Source organism: Aphelocoma coerulescens, chromosome 1 (genome assembly GCF_041296385.1).
Source record: "Aphelocoma coerulescens isolate FSJ_1873_10779 chromosome 1, UR_Acoe_1.0, whole genome shotgun sequence".
Lineage (NCBI taxonomy): Eukaryota > Metazoa > Chordata > Aves > Passeriformes > Corvidae > Aphelocoma > Aphelocoma coerulescens.
This window is the reverse complement of record NC_091013.1, coordinates 115745251-115771490: the sequence shown is the minus strand read 5'-3', so window position 1 is coordinate 115771490 and position 26240 is coordinate 115745251. Positions and strand designations below refer to the sequence as shown.

General features: G+C 45.1%; 3 protein-coding genes across 11 annotated transcripts in view; 2 read left to right on the top strand and 1 right to left on the bottom strand.

The window, feature by feature from the left end:
• Positions 1 to 10944, bottom strand: part of RCSD1 (RCSD domain containing 1) — a 39279-nt gene extending 28335 nt beyond the window's left edge. For 2 of the 4 annotated variants that reach the window (XM_069025284.1, XM_069025303.1), the window contains exon 1: positions 8811 to 10944. In XM_069025284.1, the coding sequence (XP_068881385.1) occupies positions 8811 to 8831 (21 nt within the window). In that variant the 5' untranslated portion in view covers positions 8832 to 10944. Of the gene's footprint in view, positions 1 to 2752; positions 2920 to 8810 lie in introns of those variants that run through there. The other 2 variants (XM_069025276.1, XM_069025294.1) reach the window with 2 other exon arrangements.
• An 81-nt stretch (positions 10945 to 11025) lies between these two features.
• CREG1 (cellular repressor of E1A stimulated genes 1) lies at positions 11026 to 15127 on the top strand. The gene is made up of 3 exons (XM_069025376.1): positions 11026 to 11422; positions 13543 to 13662; positions 14942 to 15127. Exons 1-3 carry the CDS (start codon positions 11087 to 11089, stop codon positions 15125 to 15127), a joined length of 642 nt encoding a protein of 213 aa, XP_068881477.1. The 5' UTR covers positions 11026 to 11086.
• A 2836-nt stretch (positions 15128 to 17963) lies between these two features.
• The window catches only part of CD247 (CD247 molecule), a 62374-nt gene continuing 54097 nt past the window's right edge, over positions 17964 to 26240 (top strand). Inside the window, exons 1-4 of one of the 6 annotated variants that reach the window (XM_069025324.1) lie at positions 19326 to 19344; positions 19440 to 19517; positions 19923 to 20026; positions 24925 to 25209. In XM_069025324.1, coding sequence (XP_068881425.1) covers positions 19930 to 20026; positions 24925 to 25209 — 382 coding nt within the window. In that variant the 5' untranslated portion in view covers positions 19326 to 19344; positions 19440 to 19517; positions 19923 to 19929. Of the gene's footprint in view, positions 18365 to 19282; positions 19518 to 19922; positions 20027 to 23888; positions 23938 to 24924; positions 25210 to 26240 lie in introns of those variants that run through there. The other 5 variants (XM_069025318.1, XM_069025334.1, XM_069025344.1 and 2 more) reach the window with 5 other exon arrangements.

The window sequence follows — 26240 nt, the reverse complement described above, 5'->3', positions numbered from 1 at the left end:
CAAGCCGTGGGAATTAAGACAGCTTGGACCAAATCTGAGGATGTAAACTAAGAGACCAACACAAAAATTTCTGATCCTTTTTGTACCATGAGTGCAAAGAATGTTTAGTGGCTGTTTTTTTTACAAGTGGCTTAGCTTCCATCAGTGCAGTTTTACCCACTTTTGATACGAGCTCATGTTAACAGTATGTGGTATAAACATCATGATTTCAAGTTCTTTTCATTTGCCATACACTGGAAAGAAAACTGAGTCTCAAATCTATTTTGCATCAAGAAGATGGGCCTTTGCAAAAAACCCCCCAAACAACAAAACAAAACACTGAAGATCAAGACACTCACAAAATTACATGAACTGCAAGGATGGGGTTTTGCTGCCTTTTTCTCCCTCTTTTAAGATCTTAAATAGTTTCAGTTGCTGCTTTGAATGTGGCACATTCCTGACAGCAGAAAGGCTAAGACCATAGGTACTAGTCCTTAAGGAGCAGCAAACCCACACTAAAACCACTCTAAGAAAGAGATCCCAACTATCTTGCTTCTGTGGGTTTTTCAGAACTAGGGTCTTCCTGCCAGAGACATGACAGAAATCAGCTGGCTATGTCAGCCCTCTGCCCTTTTCCTCCTGATGCTGGTAATCCTCATGTGTCCCATTAGAGCAAAGAGCCTGCCAGCCATGCCAGCAGGAAAGCACAGAGCAGCTCTGCCTGCCACTGATGAAGCAAACAGAGAAATGACAGAACTCCTCTCGTTCCTGCTGCACAGGATCATTAAATCTGGTTTTAAAGCAAAAGGCTGTGGTGAGCCTCTGTGTCCATAGCCCGTGAAAAGCCCTCAGGAACAAACAGAGCAGAGAATCAGCTGGTGGGAACTCAAGTTCTTGCTGTTGGCTCTATTTTGGTCTAATATCTTCTTACTTTTGGGTTATTAAACACCTCTTTGGAGGCTTAGGGCAGGACCAAGCACACGACTAATAAAATATCTTGGAAATTGAGATGTTTTAAAATTAAGAATGGATTCAGCAATCTGCAAATGACCAAAAAAACCCAGGTAACACAGGGAAAAGGCTGGAAATAGAGGAAAAGGGACAGAATCAAGAGCAGGGAAATCTTAGGTCAGATATTTCAGAGAAGCTTCCTGGCCACCAGACCTTCCATATGTGTCACATGTGTCTCCAAAAAGGAAATGGCAGGTGTGTTCCTTTCTACTCCAACACAGACAACAGAAAATACTCGAGGGGTGCAGTCCTGTGTGTGTGGAGAGGAGGTGAGGGAGAGTGTCCTCAACATGCCAAAATACCTCCTTCAACCCTAAGTTATAACAACTTAGGAGCTCAATTCCCCCTCCCCTCTGAAGCATCACAAGACACTACAGTGAAAAAGAACAAAACAAGTGACTGAACCAGGCTCTGTCAAACCTGAAAACCCTTGTAAAGCCAAACATTTGTCATGTCACATAAGTAGTCTATGCTGAGTTGGTTTCACCACTGCTTGATCCTTCTCCACCCCAAAAATCTATTTAGATACTTCAGACCTTTTTTATAACAAACGTGCCTGAACAGGCCAAATCTTTAACCCTTGCCTGTGGGGCAGGTCAGCACAGATAACAAGGATGGTGATGTTAGCACCTGGGTGTAATCACAACTGCCCAGCTGAGTTATGCACTGGAAATCTTCAAAGAACAATTGAAGTGGTGCTTCAAGCACACTGTTTCCTGGCTCTGTTGCGTGTCCCCTGGTGCTGGGGCTGCATCCACGCAGAAAAAGGCTTATCTGGGAAGATTAATATAAAGTGTTTAGTAAGGTCTCTGTTTAGCAGAGAGAAATACCAAATGTCCTCTTTCATAATTTGAGGTTTTGCCAATGTTGTAATCACCTTTCTATTTCCTGTGCCCCTCCTAAAAATATTCTTTTTTCCCTTGCCACTTTAAAAAACTCTTTGAAAAGCTTGCAAATCCAGCCTGACATGACCAAAGCAAGCACCACCATTCCCATTTTGAACGAACGGGACAGGAGGCAGATGGAGGTGAACTGCCTTGCCCAAGAGGGTGTTACACAGGAGAATGCTTGAACACAGACACCAGGCAAGCCAGACTCCTGTCTGCTAGCTCTGTGCCCACCCTGAGACGTGAGATCCAACTCCCCTGAAGCACAGGGCACACGGAGAAAAAGGGACAGAAAACCCTCTGGGGGTGTGCTACTCATCTACGTCGCGCAAGCACAGCTTCTCGGGTCCCCTTCCCTGACCCAAAGTGCTCTATTGATAACCAAAGTGAGACCTGCCAATCCACGTGGGACAGGGGCTACACACAGCTGAGGGTGCGAATGACAACTGCTGCTGCACGGGTTGGGAAGGGACCGACCCCAAGGAGCCTGTCAGTCCTGGAAGGTTTGTTCTCTTATGCCCCCATTTTTAATGACTCCTTAAGACCTCCTTTCAGAATGATACCTTTAAAAATCTAGCGCTCTAATCACACCTCGGAGACTAATAAGTAAAAGGCAGCTCTTACTCATTCCCCTTTCACAGAGGTAATTTCTTCCCAAACCATCCCCCTGCTTTCCAAATCTGGACTAAAACCTGCGAAAGAGTCTGAGGTGCAGGACAGGGGTTGGGGGGGGGGGGGGGGGGGGAGGAGACCTTTATCTGAACCCCAGCAAAGGGATATTTGAAGCTGCCTTCAGGGAGAAACTGCTTTGCAAGGTGGAGCTAAAGCAGATCGCGGAGCCAGTCACAAGCTAGTGGAAATAAAGTTTTCTTTACCTCCATGTCCTGCAAGAGAGAGGTGTCCTCGGGGCAATCCTTCTTCCCCACCCCTTTCCCTGTTATCTGTGGGAAAACTTCAGGCGAGCCAGAGCAGAACGGTGCCGCCGTGGAGGGGTGGAAGATCCCAGCTCCTGCTCAGCCTGAGCTGACAGAGCCCGGCGAGTGGCCCTGCACTACGAACAAGGAAGAAGGGCGGGTGGGTGAGAGGAAGGGAGGGAGGGAGGGGAGAGGAGGGGGAGGCAAGGCAATCAGGGTTTAAATTTAGACACAAATCTAAACAGATACTGTCCTTCCCGGAGTGTTGGGCTCGTGAGACAACAAGCAACAAGCTCTGCCTCCGCGCCCAAACTTGGGGACACCGCATGTGCATTTCCTCTCCTCTTTCCCCTCTCCCCCTTCCTATTTTCTATCACCTTATCTTCCCCTCCCACCCCCCCGTTTTGTCTCAGTTTCTCTCCACTGCTTGCAGCTCCTGCCCTGGTATCTCCGCTTCGATCTCTTTGCTGTCCCCACTTCCCTGTCCAAATCTGCAGGGTCTCTTGCTTGTTTATTTGTGAGGAGAGATTCCCTTTTCTTCTAACTGCAGCTTTCCTTTCTCTTCCTCGTTTTCAGTAATTTCACTCTGTCTTCAGAGAGGCAGAATAGGAGGAGAGCGAGGGTGAATTACTGGGCTTGAACAGAATTTAAGGCGTTGTCCTGGTGCGCGGCTGGGACTCTCAGGAAGGTCAGTATCTCCTGGGTGATCCCCCAGAGAGAAAACAGGGCGTAATTGTGGGCTCTAGCAGAGGGTCTCCATGTAAGGTTGTCACTGTCCATCTGTAAAACAGGACCAGCTCTTTCCACCCTGAATTTGTGTCACACCACCAGATCAGAAAGTGCAGGTTGTTCTCCTCTCCCTTCGCAGGGATGGACAGATTTGTGCACTGGAAGCGAGACGTTTCCGTGGTGGTAGAAAAATTCAGAAGGGGAAAAACAAGCCTCCGGAATGTTTTGCTGCAGTTTCCCTTTCCATTCTGATCACGGTGTTGTAAACCGGACATCTCTTTTAGCAACTGTTTGCATATGCTCCTTCTCAAAGAATTTCAGTCCCCACCTCTTGAGAGCGGGGTGGTGCAGAGGAATTTGGAAACGCTCCCTTTGTCTTCTGCTGGCTTCCCTGCCTTGAGTGCAGCTGCAAAGTGACACAATGTCATATCGTCATTTTGGCACGATACCTTGGGGGCAGAAGAGAGTTAAAACATATTTTTTGGAAGGGATGCATACTTCTCCTTTGCAGTGTTTCACAAGTCCCTGCTGGCTGTGGCTGAGAACACTCCAGCAAGGATTTAAATGTGAGCATCATGATATCCCAGCTCACTGTTACTGATAGTTGTTCTTCCAGTGTAGTTAACTGTTGCTGTCCTGCATGCTGTGGGACTCCTCTGGAATTTGCAGATTTAAATCATGATCTCATTATCTCCCAGATTCAATATACAATAGTCACTCTGTCCATAGCCAAAAGAATGATAGGCTGAGTTGCTGCAATCTGGAGATTGGGCAAGAGGACTAATTAATCTTCTGTTGTTGAAATACTAGATTAGATGAAACCCCTCTGCTGTAAGCAACCAGAAGATGCTGCTACTGTAGATAAAATAAAATCTAAAAGAAATACGAAAATGAAACTACTACTTCTTTGGAAATCCTATTGATTTCTTCAAGTCCTGACAATGGCACATTAGGAGAGGGAATAGAAACTGAACTGAGAAGTAGGGTGAGTCAGGGAGAGCAGGACTCTTCCACCGCCCATGCTTTGCCTGCTGTGGGGACAGAAGGAGGATTTCAAGCTCAAGGATTTCACTGGACACGGATCACAAGTGTTGTTTTCAACGTATCTGCCATGTAACACACCGTCAAAGTCACACCTCCCAGGACTGTTTCCTGCTGCTCAGGGTCTGTTTCAGTATTTTCTTTCTGCTTTCAGGGGTTCTACTGTGCAGAGGAAACTGTTTGCTTAGGTGTGCGGAAAAGGAAACTGCTAGGCAGAGGCAGTATCACTTCACCCATACTAATAAACCAAAAGCAGTTGCAGCTGCCCCACCACAATTCTTCACTCCATTTATTTCTGCCTCCAACTATCTTGCCACAAAACAAACCTTTTCTATCGACTGGATTCCCAAATGCCATTGCTCTGGGCATGGTACACAGTACTCAGGGTACTTTTGCCATTTTGTCAGTACTTTTGACACTTTTCAATGCTAAATCTTCCTTCCTGAAGGAGCAAGGGGTGAATGCACAGAAATATGGTGTCTGTTTTTCTCCAGACAGGAAGACATAAGGTGTGGATTTGTTCTCCTCTTTCTTGTTTCTGGACTGAAAACCACTAGAAAATCTGAAAAAAACAACCCACACACTTTAACTGCAAGAACATCGTAACAAACCTTAATAAGGGAAGTTATACTGAGAAAATGGGTGTTTTACATGATGTGTACATGCAAGTATTTGAGGTATCTTCGAGTATGACTCTCTGCATCCCTCTGTATATCTCTGGGATGTAGCAGTGTCTATGAGACTAACTTGTTCTTACATCCAAAAAAAAAAAAACTTCCACATCTGTTCTGCTCTGGAGGAAAAAAAATACAGTCATCACTAATGCCATTAAAACAGGCTCCAGGGGAAAATTTCGTTTGACTGATAAAATGCTGCAATTGTGGCCCCCTGGATTTTGCAGCTTCCTGTCTGATTCTTTTCAAGACACATGAGGCCAACACAGCAAGTTTGCTTCAGAAGAAGTGACTGGCACTTCTGCTACAGGCAGCATGTGGGGGAGAGGTGCAAGGAACTCCTTCATCCTGGCATTCCTGCAAAACAGGTGGCGTAAGAGGGTCTGCCATGCTCAGAAACACTGTGGGCAGCACTTGCTGGCCTCTTGGATTTTGGCTGCAGAGGATGGAATGTCCACAGGGTGCTCAGAGTGAGCCACAGAAAGGAGATGCAGACACATCAGATGCAGATGACAGAGCTGTGCTTTATTAAAAAACCAGTTAGTTAAAAGAGCTTTGGAGGGCATCTGAAACTTTGTCTGTGGCATTTGTGTCCGTGCAGTTATCTCATTCGGGTGTGTCTGCCTAGCTGCCAAATCTGGGAAAGTATGTTTGTTAGGGTGGTGTGTGAGCAAAGGGTGGAGGGAGCTGTGGGTTCCTGCTAGACAGATTGCAATTCTGTGCTTTGTTAAGACATTTGTTGAGGGTTTTAGTAGAGCTCACCTGTCAGTGCCAGTATCCGAGGTTGTTCTGTCCACCTCTCTGCCTGGCCTTGGCTGTGGTTACCCATGTAATTTCCCAGAATTCACACCTCTAACCAGCAGCTGTTACTATATTGGGCTTTTGCCCTCCTGAAAACGGGGTGTCAACCCTTCCTGTTCACACTCAAGCAACTCGATTCTCAACTGAAAAAAAAGGGGGGATAAGGTAACCACTGAAAAAACATTTGCATTTCAAAGATCAATCAACCCTAAAAGCCAGCATCCTGTTTTGGGTTGGCTTTATACATCAGGTCTGACACTGGCAGCCCAACAGGAAGCGAATGTGAGCAGCGTTTTTCTATGGGAAACTCGCTTTTTGAACCCACCATTCTGCTGAGCGTTCTCCGAGGCGACTGCCCGTGCCCCTCAGCACTAAACCAGTGCTGTGGATGCTGAGCCTCAGCCTCCTCTTCAGGGACTTATCAGCAGGAAATGAACTCAGCTGGAACGCTTTGTACCATTGACATTTTAGTGCTCGGGTCCTGCAGCTGCAGCGAAGCACGTCTGAGAGCACAAAAACACAAACTCACTCACACGCACACGTGCCAGCACCCACACGGACACGGGGACCGGCGTGCCAGGCTCTCTGCCCCCCTGGGAACTGATGTCAATGGGAAAGTCCCGTTACCAAAGGGAATTCAAGGGAAGGACGTGGCTGTAAAGTGGCTCTCACTAAGCTGAGTTGGAATTGTTTGTGTGCTTTTCGTGGTGGCCACATAAAAATGTAGGTGAGAGACTAACTGAAAGATTGAATCATTTCACGTGTTCCTGACTGTCAGATGGCACCTGACCTCTAATATCATGGTTCAGACTAATCAGGCTTCTTAATTAAGGCTTTGTAATTGCCAGGCTCTGGGCAAAAGCCTGTCCCTAAGCAGAGTAAAGTTAGGAGAATGCTGTGGCATTTCACCTGGCACAGGGAGCATTTCACCTCATAATAGTGAGATCACACTGAGGTGGATCACCCTGGCCCCACCAGGGGCTGGTGGGTGGTGTTCAGATAACTACTGTCATCTCTTGCAGCACCTGAATGTCTTTGGAGAGCTCTTCTTTCACTGCTGATCTGCTTGACTTCAGAGAACAAACTGAGCCGGGGTATTAAGAGGCATGGGTGCATCCCCTTGTACTCATGTACTGTTGGGACAAATATTATCAGCACGGGGCTTAATATAAACCAACAAAACCAGTCTGAACATGGGTGCTGGTTTTGATTACACTCTTCTCAGGCCAGTCCTACTGCCCATCTCTCAGTGTCCTAGAAAGCAGCATCACAAGCAGTGGCCCTGGCCAGCAGCTTCCTCAGCGTGCCGCCCAAGCTCTGACTGAACAAGATTTTCTGACTGAAAATGGAACAACATTTCTGGTCCCTACCAGGTTATGCACAGAGGAAGCTTGCCTTGCCACTGCCTGTGTGGTGGCTGTTAAAAAAGTAAGAGGACTTATGGCTGAACACCAGGCCAGTGCTATAATAACTTTACATATTTTCTAAAAAATACACTGAGGAAAGAGTCACAAGCTAAATTTCCAACCAAGGTAATTCAAGAAGTTGAGGGTGAGAACAAATAAATGTCTTATGCACAAGCATGCAACACCTCTCTGGGCTCAGCAAAGGTCTGTGTTGTGTGCTACTTCCTAGCAGCAGCAGGGCTGCGTTGCTCAGCAGGGCTGGTACCTCCTCAGTAGAGTATCCAACCAACATTTTTATAAACAGTTTGCATGGTGGGTCTCATGTGGCACCAAGCATTGGCACTTCAAAGCACTGAGTACTTCAGCGTTTGCCAGAGCTGACTCACAGGTCAGTCTCTTCTGTCAAAGGCAGCGGCAAGTGGCTTTAATCACCCCTGCAAGTGACTTTAATCACCCTGGCTGTCATTTGCATGGGGAGAGCGGGCCTGGCTCTGGAATCAAGCGCTGCACACAGCGAGACTGCCCAGCCCCCGAGTGTTATCTGGACACAGAAAGGTTTCTGTTCACGGACAGACTGCATGACCTAGACAGGAAGCCTGGACCAGCACACAGCCAGGCTGTGTCTGAAGAGAAACCGTGCCCAGCCCATCCAGCAACCAGGCTGTCTACAGAGAGAGCTGGCTCGGGGAAAACCAGCTCTGAAGAGGGCAGACAAAACATGACACAAGCCAAGATGGAGACCTTGCTCACACTTTCTGACTAAAATACACCTTCTCCAGGGACACAGCCTGAAGCCCATCACATATAAAACACACTGAAATTAAGATTGTTCCATGAACTCAACCTTGGACTAAGTAAACATGGCTCAATTTATGGTGAGATATTACTGTCTATTTACTGTTTCTTAAATGCAGTGAAGCACATGAGTTGAAAAGGAGAACTAGTGCTTAGCAATGCTTTCTTGACCCTGTTATGCAAGGATGCTGAGAGCCCCTAGATGTATTGCAGCACAACAGAGAGAATCCTTCTCCTTTCTCTGAGATCCAGCTGAGGAAGTGAGAGAGCCTGGAGATTTACTTCAGATAACTCATCATTTCAGAGCAAGCTGAAAGATTTACAGACCTTACCCTGACCAAGAAGGTTCACTCCACACTACCCATCCAAGAAATAAGGGGCCAAAACTAGCCCCCTTCATTCAGTGCATCTTCTTTCCTTTCTACCCTTTCTTTTTTTACCCTGTGGCACAAGTTGTTACCTCCAGATAGGCAGGCTCTTCTCTCATAACTCACTTCTTTCCTCCCTCTGGTTGTCTCCTCAGCACTCTGAAATATCACTTGTCCTGTGCCACACATAAGTTCAGCCACCTACCTGAGCTGAGTGGCTGCACATCAGGGATTTCGAGCACCCTTTTTTTCTTTTTTCTTTTTCCTATGAAAATTGCAGTTTCTCCCGAGCATCTCCAGGAGAAGGCAGGAGCAGAAGGTTCCACGTGTCCTGGAGAGGAGGCAGGGATCTCTGCCCATGCTCTGCAGACAAGGGGAATACTGGAAGGAAAATTATTTTGTTCTGCCTGTACAGAACAGCAGATAAATAGTAGGGGATGGATGGGTGGTTGTTTTCCTTGCTGAGTTCAGCCCAACAGGATGACCCATCTGGCCTGCTTTAATCTGGGGGTTCTGTGGGGCACCTGGGGCAGATGGTGGTCACAGGGCAAGTTAATTTGGGTTTCTCAGTGCTACATTGTTGTTTACATAGTGTGGACATACTTGGATCCAGGTGGAAATATGAAACTCCACCATCTTTTAGGGCAAGTTGAATCAAATCTCAGTATTACCCCAGTTAAAAACATCTCTTTGTACAAATCTTTATAAGGTTACTGAGCACAAAGTGATGGATAAAATAAGGTAGCTCAGTGTTTATTTGGGTAAATAATGCTTGGAAGAGCCTTCAGTGGATGGTGGAATGGTGTTCAACTAACAAAACCAAGCCTTGTAGCAGCAAGGGCTCTGACATACACCCTGCAGCACGGTGCAAGAGGCAACAACTGAGCTCTGCCTAATGGCAAATCATCCTGTAGGCTTTACAGACCAAAACAGATAGTCCCTGCAGCTGTGATTGAAGGACAAGCTTTTCCCAAGGGCAGTCTGGGCCCCAAACACTTGTGGTGACACCGAACCAGCCTTTGAGACTGATTTAGCAGCGGGCAGGGATAGTGGGGCCGATGGTGCCACCCCCTTGGATTGTAGAATGACAGAACCATTATGGTTGGGAAAGACCTTTAGGATCACCAACTGCACCTGTTAACCCAGCACGCCGTGCTCACCATTAAAGCATGTCCTCAAGTGACATATCCACGCGTTTTTTGGACACTTCCAGGATGTGACAGACTTCCCCAGGCAGACAAAGCAGGGATGATGCCAGTGGACGGCTGCTGCCGGGCACCGCGCCATGGCCTATCCCGGGTCGCTCAGATCCCGCAGAACGGGCCGGCTCCGAGCCGGGGGGTGCCGGAGGCGGGGACGGGCTCGGGTCCAGCCGCGCCGGACCGCCCGCACAGGCGGGAGCCGCCGGGACCCGGCGGGAACATCGCCGGGAACATCGCCGGGAGCCGCGTCCCGCCAGCACCGCCCGCAGGCCGGCGGGAGCGCTGCCACCACCTTCCCTTCTTCCTTCCGCCGGTGGGCGCGGGGAGCCGCTCCTGGTGCTCCACGGAAACCGGATTGTCAGGGAATTCTGTGGGCCGGCGTCAGCGCGGTGAGGTTCGACAAGGCCAACAATGGCATCCTGGCCTGGAGCAGGAATGGCGTGGCCGGCAGGAGCAGGGCAGGGATTGTCCCTCTGTGCTCGGCACTGGCGAGGCCCCTCGAGTCCTGTGTTCAGTTTTGGGCCCCTAAGTTTAAGAAAGGCACTGAGAGGCTGGAGTAAGTCCAGAGAAGGGAAGGGTCTGGAGCACGGGTCCGATGAGAAGCCAGTGAGGGAGCTGGGGGGGCTCCGCCTGGAGAACAGGAGGCTCAGGGGGGACTTTACCGCTCTTTACAGCTCCCTGAAAGGAGCCAGGTGGGGTTTGGCCTCATCTCCGGGGGATGAGGGGAAATGACCTCAGGCTGTGCCACGGGAGGTTCAGGTTGGACATCAGGAGGAATTTCTTCACAGAAAGAGTGATTAGACATTGGAACGGGCTGCTCATCGGAGGCGCTGGAGTCACCGTCCCTGGAGGTGGTCAAGGAAAGGCTGGCTGTGCCACCCAGTGCCGTGGTTTGGGTCACTCGGTAGTGTGGGGTCACAGCTTGCACTCGCTGATTTTGGGGTCTTTTCCACCGATTCGGTAACGCAGAGCAGGGCTCCCATGGGCTGCCGGTGACTCCGCCCCTCCTGAGGCCGCGCTCTCGGGCTTGTTTACAACGGCTGCGCGCCTTGACCCACCCTCTGCGCGTCTCATTGGCTGAGGAGCGCGGACCTCTCAAGCCTATTGGCTGGCAGCGGGCGGGCTGGCTCGTCACTCTTGAGGTTGCCCCTCGTTGGTTCGGGGGAGCGGGCAGCGCTGCTCCCATTGGCGAGGCACGGCGCGGCCCCGCCCCTCCCGGCGCGGTGCGGGGCTGAGCGGGCGGGCCCGGCAGTCGGTGGCGGGCACCGTGCCGGCTGGGATGGCTTCTTCCGCGGCTGTGTGGGGAGCGACGTCCGTGTCCTCAGCTGGCCGGGGAGCGATGGCGCGGCTGCTGCTTCTGTGCGCTGCGTCGGGGCTGCTGCTGGCGGCCGTCGCGGCCATCCCGCCGCCCGAGGAGGCGGCGCGCATGGCGCGCTACGTCCTGCACAGCTGCGACTGGGGCGCGCTGGCCACGCTGTCGGCGCAGGAGGGACTGCGCGGCCGCCCCTTCGCCAACATCTTCTCCCTCAGCGACGGCCCGCCCGGGCCCTGCGGCGGCAGCGGCGTCCCCTACCTGTACCTGACCGACATGGAGATCTCCGTGCAGGACCTGGAGGTGAGCGGGAGCGGCCGGGCGGGGGAAGGCGGTGTCACTGCGCGGGCACCGCGGGTGTGAGCAGTGAGCCCACGAAGGACACTTAGAGAAGCACCCAGGTTACTCCCGCAGCGTCTGTTCGGCTGGGTTACCTGCGCTTTTTCATCTCACCGGCAAGTGGTGATTGCAAGGCAGTGTGACAGCGCTGGTTTACAGAGACACGGAATTGTTTGGGCCGGAAGGAACCTCTGGCGATTATCCAGCGCAGCCCCCTGCCAAGGTAGGGTCACCTCGGGCAGGCGGCACAGCAGCATGTCCAGGTGATGTTTAAATCTCTCCAGAGAGGGAGAATCCATGCCCTCCCTGGGCAGCTGTTCCAGTGCTCCGCCACCCTCCGCGTAAAATTCTTCCTCATGTTCAGCTGAAACTTTCTGTGTTTTAGTTTATGGCTGTTCCTTGGATGTTAGTCCTGGGGACAATTATTAGCCCTTGAGCAGCTAATCACGGGCAGTGCTGTCTGTGGTGACACTCAGTAGGCCTCCTGAGAAATTCCTGCTGATCGTGGTCTTGAGAAAGGGCAGAGCGCCAGACAGAGGAAGTGTCTGCAGCTTCCGGAAGCACTGAGCAAAGAAATGAGGCGCCATGGAATACTAAAACAGAGAAAACTTCACACAAAAAATGTTAAAAGGGCTGGAAATTGTCAATGTGGGACTTCAGTAAAGATAATTCCTTCAAAGACTGCTGAAGGAATAGTAATTAAATTTCTGGAGCTTACCATAAAGAGAAGTACACAGCAAAAGGCAGCGTTGGCATACTGAGACTCTGAGCATGTAATTGGCCTTGTCCCAGATCTTTTGTAGGCAAGAGTTTGCTAAAACTTAAGGAAATAGTAGTTGTATGCCTCCTTTATTAGTTTTTTTTTTGTTTGCTTTAGTAACTGTTACAATATTAGTAAAACAAACACAAAACATAAAATAATGCTAACTTTTCAGACTTCGTTTTATCATTTTTTTGTTTGTTCCCTGTCAGGTTTTAGTTTGTTGCCTTAAAATAGTTTAATTATGTACCTAAGTACTGTAGAGAGCCTAATTTATCCTGCCTAATACCTCCTTTTCCACCCCAGGTATGTTATTTCAGAATAACAGAAAACCCACGGTACAAACTGCTAATGAATATTTCCTGTAAGGCTCCTCAACAGGTCCTTATTTTGCTGCTTCAGGGCAGAAACTCTTGATATACGATAGTCACGTGCGAGGGAGAAGGTGCCGAATAATCATGAGTCAGCTTCTTCAGAGTTAAGCAACTTCCTATCTCTCAAGTGGTTGCTCCTGTTTCGAGAGGTCACCGGTAGTGTTCAAGTGACTTTGGGGGGTTTCTCTTGGACATGAGCACTAGTAATGAAACTTCTCAAAGCAGGGGAACTTCCCCTACTGGGAGATAATGACCCTTAGTGTGTGACATTCTGCAGTCCTGTTTGGCACCAGTGGTTTTCAAGCTATGGTCACCAAATTACTTTTTAGAAAAACAATCAGATACAGGTTCTTTAATTCTTCAAGTTAGATGTTTCACTTAAATGCGCAGGATTTTTTTAAAACCTAACTTCTACAATTCACTTTGAATGTCAAAAGAGCTGTTTGGGGGAGCCAGGAGGCTGTTTTGAAGAGATGAATTGTTTGCTTTTGTTTTAAGTAATTTTATCAACAGTCGTGAAGCTCTGTTGGTTGCCTTCTCAGTAGCACTTTGTCCTTCCACCAGAATTAAGTTGAAGAAGTTCATTGTATGACCTTGTCTTCTCTACTGTCCTTTGTGTCTGTAAATTGTAATATATCATCATTTGCATGTGAAATAGGTAGGCTGAATTCAGAGTTTCAAGGAGTGTTGTTCTGTGATGTTTGCATTTTATGCTAACAAGCTTCAGCACACTTCTGAACTGGGCTTAATTTCAGATTCACAGCTCATCCAAGGAGCCTTTCAGATGTAGCTAGGAAAAGGTGATGACAGCTGTGTTCTTTTTGCCAGTATTACTGAGCTGAATAAAGTACCAAGAGCTGAATGAAATACCAAGAAAATGTGGTGGGTATGACACTCCTTTCACATAAGAAAAGTAAGTGTAAACATCTTGTCTATTTCTTGCATTTCAGGTCAATTCAAATGCCTCCTTGACTGTGTCTTTGGCACAGACTCCTTACTGCAGGAAGCACAGATATGATCCCCAGAACCCCCTCTGTGCCCACATAATCTTTGTTGGGAGCATTGTAAAGGTAAGCAGCTGAAAGCTGACACTGGGCAAGGTTGTGTGCATCAAAGAGAATTGTTTAGTGGAGTGAGAAATGTGAGAAATTCGATGCAAAAGCACATGCTGAGGTGTTCTGTGCTGTGATACCCAAAGGCCAGCTCATAGTTTGTGTGAGGAAAATGAAGTTACCACTTGATTTTTTGCAGGAGCTTTGTTGACATGCCTGTAGCAAGGAATTTGGGGGGACAGAAAGGCAGGAAATCTCCCTCATTCCTGTGGATGTGTTCTGAAACTAAGAAGTCTAAGGCCATTATTTTGGAAAAAACCTTCATACTTCATTCACATCTCTCTTGCTCAGTTAAATTCTTTGGTTCATACAGTGTGACATGCCTGCTTCTGAAACTCTGTTGAAGTAAATACTAACCTGAGCTACAAAGCTGCAGTTATTATAGACAAAAAGTGTCCATTGTATGATCTGGTGGTGTTGCTGCCTGGGCAGTGTTCTTTGTGCACCAGTACTTTGGTGTCTCGTAGGAGGAATTGAGAACGGCGTGTGTTATTCATTGAAGATCCTAATCCCATTATTGGGGAAAATGATTGAGGATGAGAACTAGTCATCACTACTCTCTCTTACATGATAGTCTCAATTCTTATTTGGTGTTTTCACAGCTCTGGTATTTGTAGATTGCACTCAGCAATCTTTCAGTTGCATTTCTGAGTTTCTCATTAATAAAGGAGTTGATTTTATTTAGGTGGCTCTCCTACCATACCCAGAGCTCTAAATTGTTGATTTAACCTTTTAAACATGTGCACTTTGTACACTAAGTGCTGTTAACACTTTTCAGCTTCCCTTCTCTATAGATTCTGTTATACCATCCTGTTTGGTGTGTGTTTTCAAATGTCTGAGCACAGCTTGTTTTGTTTCTGTCAGTTTGAATGAGCAGGTGCAGAGGAGGTAAAATTCCAGCCAAGACATCTCATTTTAATAATTCACCTAGAATCCATACTTCTCTGTTTTGTGATTTGTTGAAAGATTTATTCTTATGTTGATGAAATACTTTCTTGCTCGTGCTAACTTTAAAAGTAGCCTTTTGATGTTAAAATCCACTACTTTGGAATTATTGTCTGTCTCACAGAGTTGTAGACCCCACTGAAGATGAGTGGACTCAACCACAGTAATGAGCCCCTTGGGACAAGACATGGCTGAACTGAAAAAAGCACACTGTAGTCAGCAGTGGTTTTTTAGCTAAAATTTATCTTTGCATGACTATCTTCCCGTAATATTTTCCTGGTTTTTTGTTTAGGTGAATGATTCAGAAGCAGGCTTAGCAAAAAAAGCATTATTCAGTCGCCACCCTGAAATGGAAAGTTGGCCCAAGGACCATAATTGGTTCTTTGCCAAATTCAACATCACCAATATTTGGGTCCTGGATTACTTTGGTGGATTGAAAATTGTGACACCAGAAGAGTATTACAGTGTCAAGCCTTAGTAAGTACTGAAGTTTTTCATGCCTAATTCTCATTATATTTCAAACCTGTTTAAACTTCTAGTTGTTAACAGGGAGGAGTGACTCCTGTAGAGTGGGCACAGTCACTGTCCTCTGTTTGAATTAATTGCAAGACAGATGATGTTTTGGTCTAATAATTAAAAGTAATGAGACTATTCAGCATTTCTGAAACTGTATTAATGGGGTTGCAGCAATATTGCTAGTATTTTCAAAAGAAAATTGCTGTTGAATCTGTCATTACAATATTGAAGTATAGAGAAATTGCATTCCCTTGTCTACATAAAATTAAGTGTTCAGAACTTTCAAATCTATTTTAGCACAGTCATCATGAATTATGTGTTCATTTCACTTTTATTCTTACTCCTTGTAGGTTGAAGATGATCCTTGGTGATGCTAATATGGAAATGAATTACTTTGGCTTTTTCGTGAAAGATTTATTTTTTCTATGTACTGTACAGCTGAATTAATAATATGATGAATCAAACACCTTGCATTGTTAATGAGCATGTATTACCCTGATGACACAGATGTAACTTCTCACTAACTTGAATCCTTTCACACTGAAAAACCTTTGTGCAGAAGCAATAACTAAATTTTATTCATTGGAATTTGGAAAGGTGTCTGACAGCGTGCATTCAGAAATATTGTGGTTACTGGGATCTAAATTATTAGTCCAGTTCTAAAGCTTTGTGTGCCTTAGTTAAATAATATGTTTCTGAGCACTTTCCAATATTATTTTATTTTTAATACCAGTTTAGCTTAGAATTTTATGGTGAAGTCCTGCAGGATGGCTCAGCTGACTCAGCTCAGTGGAATGGAAAACATTGCCTGTATTACAATGGCAAATGGTGTGCTGAGTTCCCAAATCCTGTTAAGAATTTTCTTTGCATGCTGATAAAGTCACTTGTTTTGAGCCATTTTTCTGTTTTGCTGCCTATATTGAATGTGCTGTAGAATACAGTTGTGTTTGTGCCAACTGTACCTATACCTCAAGATAAGTTCTTGGTAATTCCTTAGCTGATTATGTGCCCTGACTCTGAAATAGAAGCAGGTCAGGAGTACCTAAAATATCCAACTTCAGAAAAGTAGTGGCTTGTAAATTCAGTGAGGATGTTGTGAAGGGTGTTTTCTGATTAGGATTCTGAAACCTTCAGCTTTGTTAGTCTGATCAAATGGCAGTGTATCAGCTTTAATTACCCTCAACGGCAGAACTGAGCAGATTTTGGGGTTTGGAAGCCGTATGTAGCAATTTGGGATTAGTAACCCAGAAGCGAAAAAGAAGCAATACACTATGACACAAATGATTCGTGATTTGTAGGGAATGAAAATTAATGAAAGGTGTGCTTAATTAATTGTGTTAAAGTAAGTTGCACACAACCACAAAAAACATCTTTTTACATCCTCTCCAATCTGCTGTGTCCTGAGTTCACAAACACTAAAAAGTGTTTATGAACAAATAAGTTGATTTTACAGTAAGCAAATATTACCTAGTTGACGTAAAGAATTCAGACTCCTTAGAGGAGGTTGATATATAGAACAGTGGGATTTGTCAAGTAAAATCCCTATATCTTAATGTTGTTGTTGTATCACTCCTTTTCTTGAACACTGGGATGATTTGTGAAAGTATTTTTTATATAACTTATTCAGATTTCTTTCTCTATAAGGGGAAGGAAGGTACTTGGTACTATTCTGCTGCTTTGTTCTACTGTTTTAAAACTAACTTAAGATCAGAAAACCTTACAATATAGAAACAATTTATGCTGAATAGGAAACACTGGTATTCAATACGAAATTGAAAAATATTTTTATAAAAGGTATGACAGTTGTGAACACTCAAATGAATCTCTGTCATGGACTCAATCCTTTCTGGGAGGACACCTGAATGCATTACATGTCACCCTGTGACTTCTGATGTGTGAGACCGATGATGCTGGGCTTTTGTTAAAATTAAAATATTTTTTGACAAGTGGTGTCAAGCATTATTTATTACATGTCCAAGAATTATTCTCTCCTTCCTCTCTTTCATACAAGCACTGTCTTCTCAGTATTCTTGTTTTACTGTTGCTGCAATGTCTTTCATTCTTGCTGGAATAAATGGGGAAGCATCCCTACTTACACCTGCCTTCCCCTCCTTGGATTAAATCAGTGTCTTTGTACTTCACATTCTTTCCTGCATCTAATGCTCTGTGTGAAAGGGAGAATTGGGAAGACAAATGCCATCATTCCACACATCCCCAACTTCCTTTTTCCACCAGCTGCTTCTGCACCCCCAGATTCCTCGCTAGTGGGGCAGGGTGAGAAGCAGGGAAGGTCTTGACATTGTATGAACAATAAAACATTCATGTGTTATCAAGGCTGTTTTAAGTACAAATTCAAAACATAGCCCCAAGCAAGCTAAGAAAGGAAAGCCCCAACCACAAAACCCAAACCTCCATCCCAGCCAAAACCAGTACACCACCTTCAAAAGTATTGCTTTCGTTTGAGGGTTTGGTACAGAATAAGGATGGCTTTGTTTCTGGTTTTCTTGTCCTTTTAGTACCGATTTCCAAGTATTTTATGCTTGGAAGTAAAAGGGTGTTCTTTGGTAACAGTAAGATCATAAACCAGTTCAGTAATACTACTGCTACAATTTTAGATCATCCAAATCTCTTCACATTTGAAATTTGGGAGGACCTCAGCCAGATGATTTTGGGAGAGTGGTGAACAGCAGCATGGTTAAGCTACCTCTACAGACCTGGATTTGAGGGTTGGTCAGAGAAGAACTCTGGAGTTCTGTCTGTGCCTCTCACTGAACAGTTGTGTTTTTGTATGTAGTAGTGGAATGTAAGGCAGTTCAGGTTATTTGCCTTTTCCCTTAGTAATAGGTGTGGAAATGTTTAGATCACCAACCCAAGAGTCATCAGCTGGTCCTATTTTCCCTCACCATTCTTCCCTGTGCTTCATTCTGTTCAGCTCATTAGGGAATTTGTTTGTGAGTGTTATTTCCTTTTTTTCCTGATATCCAGGAGTAATGCTGTGGCTTAGAAGAGGCTGAGTATAATCAATTGATACAGCTGTAAGCAATGAATCATTGTTTTGATTTCTGTGTGTATCCTCTACCACGGCATGCTTGAAGCACCTGAGCATATTCTCAACAGCAATGAAGTCAGCCTCCATACCTGGGAGGTACCTGCATCCACGGGAATCTGACACAGGATGTTAGCTGGGAATCTAATAAGGGTAATCACAACCTGTCATGTTCTTCCTTCTACTTCCTACCACATCTTCTTCCTTCTACTGATCTTGCTCATGGACGTATTTGTGTTTCTACTTCTTGATTTTCAATTTCTTTCTTGTGTTTTAAATGTCAGACTTGTGCCCAGTAGGCTCTTGGAGCATGCTGCATCATTACACAATAGATCTCAAATATATTGGGTATTCATTTAATCCTTTATTCAGTTCTCTCCTTTGCTGTTTAATGTTGTGCCTGTGACCTTCACAATAAAATAGAGGTAGCTCAATCAGAGTATCAGACTAACACAAAAAGTATTAATCATAACTTAATGGATTAATTTGTTTTCAAAAGGTTTTTCCTGAGCAAAAACATTGAATCGAGATAAAAAATCCCATAAACTGATATATTGTTGTTGAACACAAGAGGGTGCCATAGACTTACACTCGGGCTGGAGTGTTAAATGTTTAATACTTAAAAGTGGTTATTGAATTCATCATAACTCAAAGATGCTGGAAAAGCAAACGACGGGGGCATAATACGAACAAATTCTTTTTCTACAGTGCTTTACATTATGAATGCTTCCCTCCATAAACACAGCAGCCTGCTGGCTGCAAAAAAAAGGAGCATTCATCATTTTTTTGTGTTTTGTAATCATTTTGTGCTATGGAGAGCTCAGAAGTAATATCCATGAAAATGATTTAAAGGTTTTTAAATTAAGTAAGTCTAGTAAAGGAAATGGAGACAGGTATAGAATGCCTCGGAACATTGGCTGGGAGCAGCCAGCTCCAGACTCAACAGTGTTTATTTCTGTCAAATCCAGGGAGAGGGGCTTCATTAGTGTGACCATGCTTTGGCCTAGGCTTACTGTGAGCTGAATTAAACCACTTGACTCTGATTTGTAATTTCCAACAGCTAATTAATCTTGGGCTCTTCAAGAGCCCCCAGCCTGCTCTCCCGTGGTTTGGGCTGCCCTGATGATGTGCAGGTGTTTGGGTGATGAGGCAGATCTGGGAAAAGCCTGAAGCTTCCCCTTTTCCCATGAGGGTTGTGTTAGAGCTTAGGTTCTTTTTGCTTGCTCAGTTCTACTGTCTCGGCCTCAAACCTGACTTGAGCGTGGTTGCTCCTGGTTGCTGTCACCCAGCCTCTGTTCTTGTCCAGGTACTGTGGGACTACTTATTTTGGGATTGGGGCTACTACCCTGCCATCCCTGCCAGCTCCTCTGCTTGGGTGGAGCAGTCATTGGTGCTCCCCAACAATTGTATTTTCCCTTGGTGCTGCCCAACAATTGTATTTTCCCTGCTGGGGAGTTCAGTCTTTAAGTTTCTCATGCAAACCCCTTGGAGTTGCTCCCACGGATTTTTGACTTAAAAACTTTGGTGTCTAGAGGTTTCCTTAGAATTTCTGAGTTGAATTGTCATGTAAGAAGATTAGGCTGCAAGACTCATTAATTCTGGGTGTAGTGGTCAATGTTCTTCACAGCCTGGTTTTCTGTGGAAGCACAGCTTAGGTAACATGTCTGGGTACTTGCCTTTGTCAAATTTGTTTTTACTCTGTTGGATTCAGATTTGAAATGGGAAGTCTGACCTTGAAGCCACCAAGTTCCTATAAATATCACGACAGCTGTGAGCTTGGCACAGGAAACAAAACCCAGTTCATGTATATTAAAGGTACAAAAGTCCTCTGTTTTGAAAATTAAGAGTTTCATTAGTTGTGCTGATTGTGGAGCCAGAGTCTTCTGGTTGAGTGTGACCAGGTCTGCAGTTAGTATCAACAGGGTGAAATTCTGTATTGTTTAGGGGATGGTAGGTTTTATCAAAGAAACTGATAGCTGTAATGAGTTTTCTAAATTATTTTTTTCTCTAGCTCTTAATATCCTGCATAAAAAAGGCTTAAAAATTCCCCAGTACTATTTGCTTCTGATTCCTGCAGCTGCTAAGCTTCGTTTTGAGTAGAATTTCTCAAGTTTAAACAAAAGAGAGGCCACATTTATGGTGGTGGGCCCAACAGCTGCTGTGGGTCTTGTTGAAAGAGGAGAGTATGTAAGCGTGTTTATTTACGTGAAAACAGTGAAGATAATTTGTATTTCTGTGATGTTTTTATGCCAATGGGACCTGTTAAACATCTTCCACTATTAACAACTGTTTCTAGATTGAAAGGTAGCAATTGTTTAGAGATAAGAAAGAGAAATAGTTACACAAATCCTGCATTGTATGTTTAAAAGAAGACTGCACACTTATTCCCTGTTGTCATTTAGCCAAAAACAGTTGCCTAATCAAGCATGAATTGGATTTTTGATTTGTTTTAAATGCTTACATTAATTTCAGTTAATTTAGTTACGTTTTTCCTCAGGTGAGCATTAGAAACATGCAGAAGAGTTGTGTTGGTGTGAAGAGGGAGGAGAATAAAGGAAATGAAGATACTTGTCACAGACCTTAAAATGTGGCTTCACAGTATTTTTATATTCATAAAGGGCATAACTTGATAAGTTATATTCTGTACAGCCACACAAGAAAATACTGAAGGTGCTCTATAATTAAAAAGAGCATTTCCAGAATGTGTGTAGTGATAAAGTCACAGAATTTTCCTACATATGCTGCAATGTAATTGGGGAAATTCACCTGCAATTAACAGGTTAGTGTTGATGATGCCAGATAGAGTAGCTTGAGTAGCCTAAAAGAAAAGACGCATTGCTCTTCTTCCTTAAAATATGACATAAAGCAGTGGTCTCTTGAGTGCATTAACAACACCAAAAAAATCCAGAGCAGATCATAAAGGCTTCACCAGGGAGGCAAAAATTGGACATCACAGATTCAGTAGTCTCAAAATTGAGCAGTCAGAGGGTGTATTTTAACTTTCTACTAACAACTCCTTTTAGGTTTCCACAACCCCTGTTGCATTGAAAATTTTAAGACCATAGCAGGAAGAGGCAACTGCCAGTCACAAAAATCCCCGAAATAATGAACAGAAATTTGTTTTTGCGCTGCGTCAGGGCCTGTTTATAATCTCCTATAGGCAACATGCACTCATGGCTGTGTTTGTCTTTGTGGTACTGCACAGGTGTCCCTTTTTGTGTTTGGTTTTTTGGGGTTTTTTTATTTGTTGCATGTGTCGGGGTTTCTTATTTGCTCAATGCAGCTGTGAGGAGTAGTGACAGTCAAGTGGGTTTTCCTTGGAAAAGTAGTATTCTCATAGACAAAGGGGAGCAGTTGTAGCAAGACCAACTTCTCTGTCTCCCTGTTGGGAGCTGCAAAGCAAGACCTGTAGTTAGACGCTGTCTTCTTTCCAGCTCTCCATTTGCTGGCAAAAGTGCAGGGCAAGGACTAATCCTCTTGGAATGCAGCCATTACCACTAAATAAGTATTAATTGCTGCATTCCAAGGGGATTAGCACAGTTGAGCCCAATTATAGCAAATCGAAGCTACACTGTAAGGCACTACAGTGCATTGAAATGCAGTGAAGCAGCGTAGGACTGTCAGTCTGCAACATTTTATCAATAAAAATTGTGGGCTTACATGCTATAAACAGCAGACCATTTCTTTTCAGTGTATTAGTCTCCTGTCTGAATGACATGCCTGGCTGGAGGCTACATCTTGCTCACCAGTGAAAATTGTTGCTTTTTTTAACACCCATTATCTTTGTGTGAACATCTCCAAAAATGTTTTTAATACTTGTTGAGTTAGTTACGGCACTGCAAGCGTCACTCCCTGCTGGATCAGGGGCAAGGCTCTGCAGTCTGCCTGGATTCTCACATCTCTAAAGTTGGCCAGCTCCTCCACCAGGTGATGGAGGAATTAATTTTGCCTGCGAGTGCTAACTGTATCAAATAGGCTTAGGAGAGCTCCTGATAACCGACCTGTTCTCAATCCCAGCAGTCTGCAGTGATGATTACAGGCATATCTCTGTGGTAGCAATACAGGAGCCAGAGGGCAGTGTGTAGTTATATATTTTTTTAATCCTCAGCTTGACTGTGGTGTGGGTTTGTTTTTTTGGTTTTCATTTATTTCCTGTTAAAACTGCAAACCCTGCTGCTTTTTTTTTTTTTATAGTACAGTCAAAGCATAGCCAGTAAGCGTGAAAAGGGAATGCTTCTGGGGATGAATCAGCCCCTTGCATTAGAGCTGTTCCAGGATTTTTTGTGTCCAGAGAAAGGATGGCATATGGATGCACAGAACCAGTTGAATGTATGCCTTGCCTATTTTATGAAAGATCTTATCCTTACGGATAATGAGCTGCACCTTAGCCAGCATTAAACACACTGAGTTGTACTTGGGGACCACTTCAGTTCCCTGACCCATTCTGTTTCAGGAACCACAGATCAAATATCGCAGTCTTCCCAGTGCAGGTAATTCTTGAAAATGTACTTTCCTCCACCCATATGTTTAGATGAAGAGTCGAGTTTAGTCGAGAGCTTTTCTTAACACAGCAGGAAGGGTTTTATATTTCCGCTGTGGCCTTGTCTGTATTGAGAAAAATTGCTGCTGGTTCAGCTGAACAAGGGTTGGCATTCATTTCTAGTCCAGGGTTAACAAAGTCCTTACAATCTGACTGAAGTGAGTAAACTGAAACATCAGTATGGTTTAAACTGTTGTAGAAATGCATTTGCAAGATTGGCCAATGCACAATGTGGGCAGGAGGTGCTGAAGTTTTTTCAGTGCTGTGTAGCTCCTAGAGATGCAAAGACTAGAAGGCTGAAAAGAAGGTGACACTCTAAGCAAATCATTCCTCGTGGTAGAATTGCAAGCCTTATGAACAGAGGAAAGCTTTTTCCTAGAGAAGAGACCACTTCCCCTTTATCTTTTCCTGTACAACTTTTCTGCATGTGATTTGCATCTCCTGTGCCATGCTTGTTGTGAGAATAACTCCTAATACAAGCATGAGAGCTCTTCTGTATACTTTGATTATATTTGGATAATGATAAGCTCGCCTTAGTTCAAAAGCTGAGGGATAGGGAGGTGAGAATTTCTAGGGGCACTGTCATGCAAAGCCTTTTTCTGACTCTATCCACACTTCCAACTGAAGTCCATATACTCTGTTTCTCTGACCTTTTCCTATCTAGACATCAAAACACACTGGCCCAACTGCTGTTCTCCCAGTGTGCCTACTGTTGCCATTAATCTCCCTTTCTTACACAGCTCTTCATTTCTTTTCCTTACCTTTGGCCTCAACTCTTTATTCAAAGTGATAATTTGCTGGCTTTCTGCCGGAGGGAGAAGCTATGATCAATAACAGGAGGAGACAGGGGTCAGTGGAATAGTGATGAGCAGTGCCATCTGCTTCTCTGGAAACAGTTACCCAAAAATATCAATAACTAGGATGATGATATTTTAGCTTTTGGATAAGGCATCAGTGAGATTCAGGCAGCCAGCAGTGAGAGCAGGGATCTTTTTCTGCTCACTAATTCCTTGTTTCAGCCAATCTTCTGTCACACAGAGAAGTGGACAGAAAGGACTTTATCCAGCTTGCATTGGAATATAGAACGTGTACCTGAGCACAGCCTTTTCTAGGACTAATGACACCTCCCTCTTTCAGGTTCAGTGCATGGCAGCTCTCCTGGGCTGTGCTCTGCTTTCTGCCTGTGGTGAGTCAGAGCCCATCTCCAGCCTTTCGTTGGAGCTTTTGGGGTAGAAGAGCCACAAAGAAAACCCTCCCCAAGGGTGGGAGAGAGCAGAGGCTCAGCAGCACTGTCCAGATATCACTGAAGGATATGCTGCACTATTACACCTGGTGCTAGACTACTATTAGTGTCTTGTAATTTTGGTATTGACTGGCACAATAATTATTAAAGGAAGAGACTGCTTTATCCATATATTAGCCTTTATTACTCCAGACAGCAAGGTGATGAATTTCTTCCAAGAACTTCAATTTACTTTGCCTTCAAAAGACTAGAAATCCTTATTTTTTGTGTGCACCATAACTCTCATCCCACCATACTTTTGGGAAATTGTTATCACCAGTTTCCGTACCTCCTGGGGATGCACATTCCTCTTTCTTTTCTAAGAATTAGAAACAGGAGGAAAAAAAATTATGCATTGAGATGCTTTTACTTCCTCCTAGCCTAAGCTCTGATCCTCAAATGCTTTAGTAGTATTACTGTTGTAAACATTAAATACTCAGTGATCTGTTGAGCCAGATGTATTTTGATGGGAGTGAGGCTGATTTTTAGGCCTTAGGGTTCATCTAAGCTGTATTTTCAAGCTTTTCTAATTCACAGTTGTCTAAAATGAACTTTTCTTTTTTATTTTATTAATAAAAATGTGAAAATTTTTATTTGCCTGCATTTGAAAATAGCACAATAATGTGAGATTTCTTACAAAGGGGGAGTTAAAAAGGAATATTATATCCTTACCAGTTTAGCCAGCTATATTGTTCAACAGTGCCTATAATTTACAGTTTTAAATTTCTATTTATGCCCTGTGCTGCTCTGGGAATAGTTGCATAGATCCCTTTTGAAGTCAGGTCAAATTTGACACCAGAAAAAGCAACCAGCAGCCGCTGAGTGGGGATGATCTAGGAACGATCAGACAAGGTGGAAAAAAACCCCAACTCACTGAACACCATCTTGCAGAGAGGAAAAGGATGAATAACAGCACCAAAGGAAACCCCAAACATCAATACCAAGAAGGCAAACCCCAGCCCTCAGAGGCTGTGAAGGCAGAGGAAGCCAGCAGGTGGACTCCAAAAGCCCTCATAGGAGGTGAGCCGCTTCCTGTGGCGGCTGCACACGAGCACAGCCCGTGGAGGAGCCTCTTCTCCTTGTCTCCTGTGGCCTCCACACCCAGCACTGTCCGGCCGGGCGAGATGAAGTGGAGGAGGATCGGGATCCTTGCCACCCTGCAGCTCCCAGCCACAGGTAAGGCGGGCTTTGGGTTTGCGAGGAGTTATCGTAAGGCTTTTTTGAGGAAAGGGTGCGATGTTTCTGTGGCAGATTCACCACCATTTTGGTAGCAGGAGGGTGTCTGTGTGAGCACCTCAGCCACGTCTGTCCTCCTGTGAAGGAGGAGCGGGACCTGCTGTGTTGACCTGGCCTGGGGTAAAGAGCCCCTCTGGAAGGCTGGTGTGGGGGGCCCTTCTCCTGCTGGAGTGGTGCCACAGCTGAACAGTAACTAAATAAAGCTCTCAGCCCTCACCTGGGCAGCTTTCCTTGCGATTTAAAAGGGGAAATTTGAGGCAGTGATGGAAAAGTAGTCACTTGAAGTGATCTGTGGGAGAGAGGCTTTTAATGGAGTTGGGTGGCAGGTTTGTGGCCCGCAGCAGAGCCAGCAGGCGGGAAATGGGGCACAGGTGGTGAGCAAAAGGGCAGGGCCCTTCCCCTCATGTCCCTGCCTTCATGCTCGTCTCCACTAAACACAGCACCAAATGAAGCCATTTCTTCCTTTGTGTATTTACTCGTGTGGTGCATAGGCTGGCCCCACTGGGGCACCAAGTGGAGCAGCTTCAGTGTGCACAAATCTTTCTAAGCGACATTAAGTTCGAGAAGGAGGAATTTACTTTTTTAGGAGCATAGTAGATCAAAAGAGCAACAAAATTTACATCTGGAGAAGGCCTCAGGTGAGGTCTGAGTGTGCCATAGGCCACATTTGAGCATGCATTAAAGCCAAACCCTCTGGAAGATTTTCCCCCACAATGTATACCCTGGCTGTACTTCACAAACCCTGCATCCTCAAGAGCTTTGGTGACTGCCACAGACATTTTACTGGGAAGTTTTCTGGGGGTGAGAGGAGGGTTTTGCAGCTGCTTGCTAGTGCTGTGGAACCAGTCCTCGTGATTTGTGAGGTTTTTCTTTCGGGAGAATTTTGAGTAGAATTTTATGCTCTGTGGCAGGCCATGATTTCTGTTCGTCCTCCATTCAATCCCTGGGGCCTCTGTCCCTTCCTGATACCC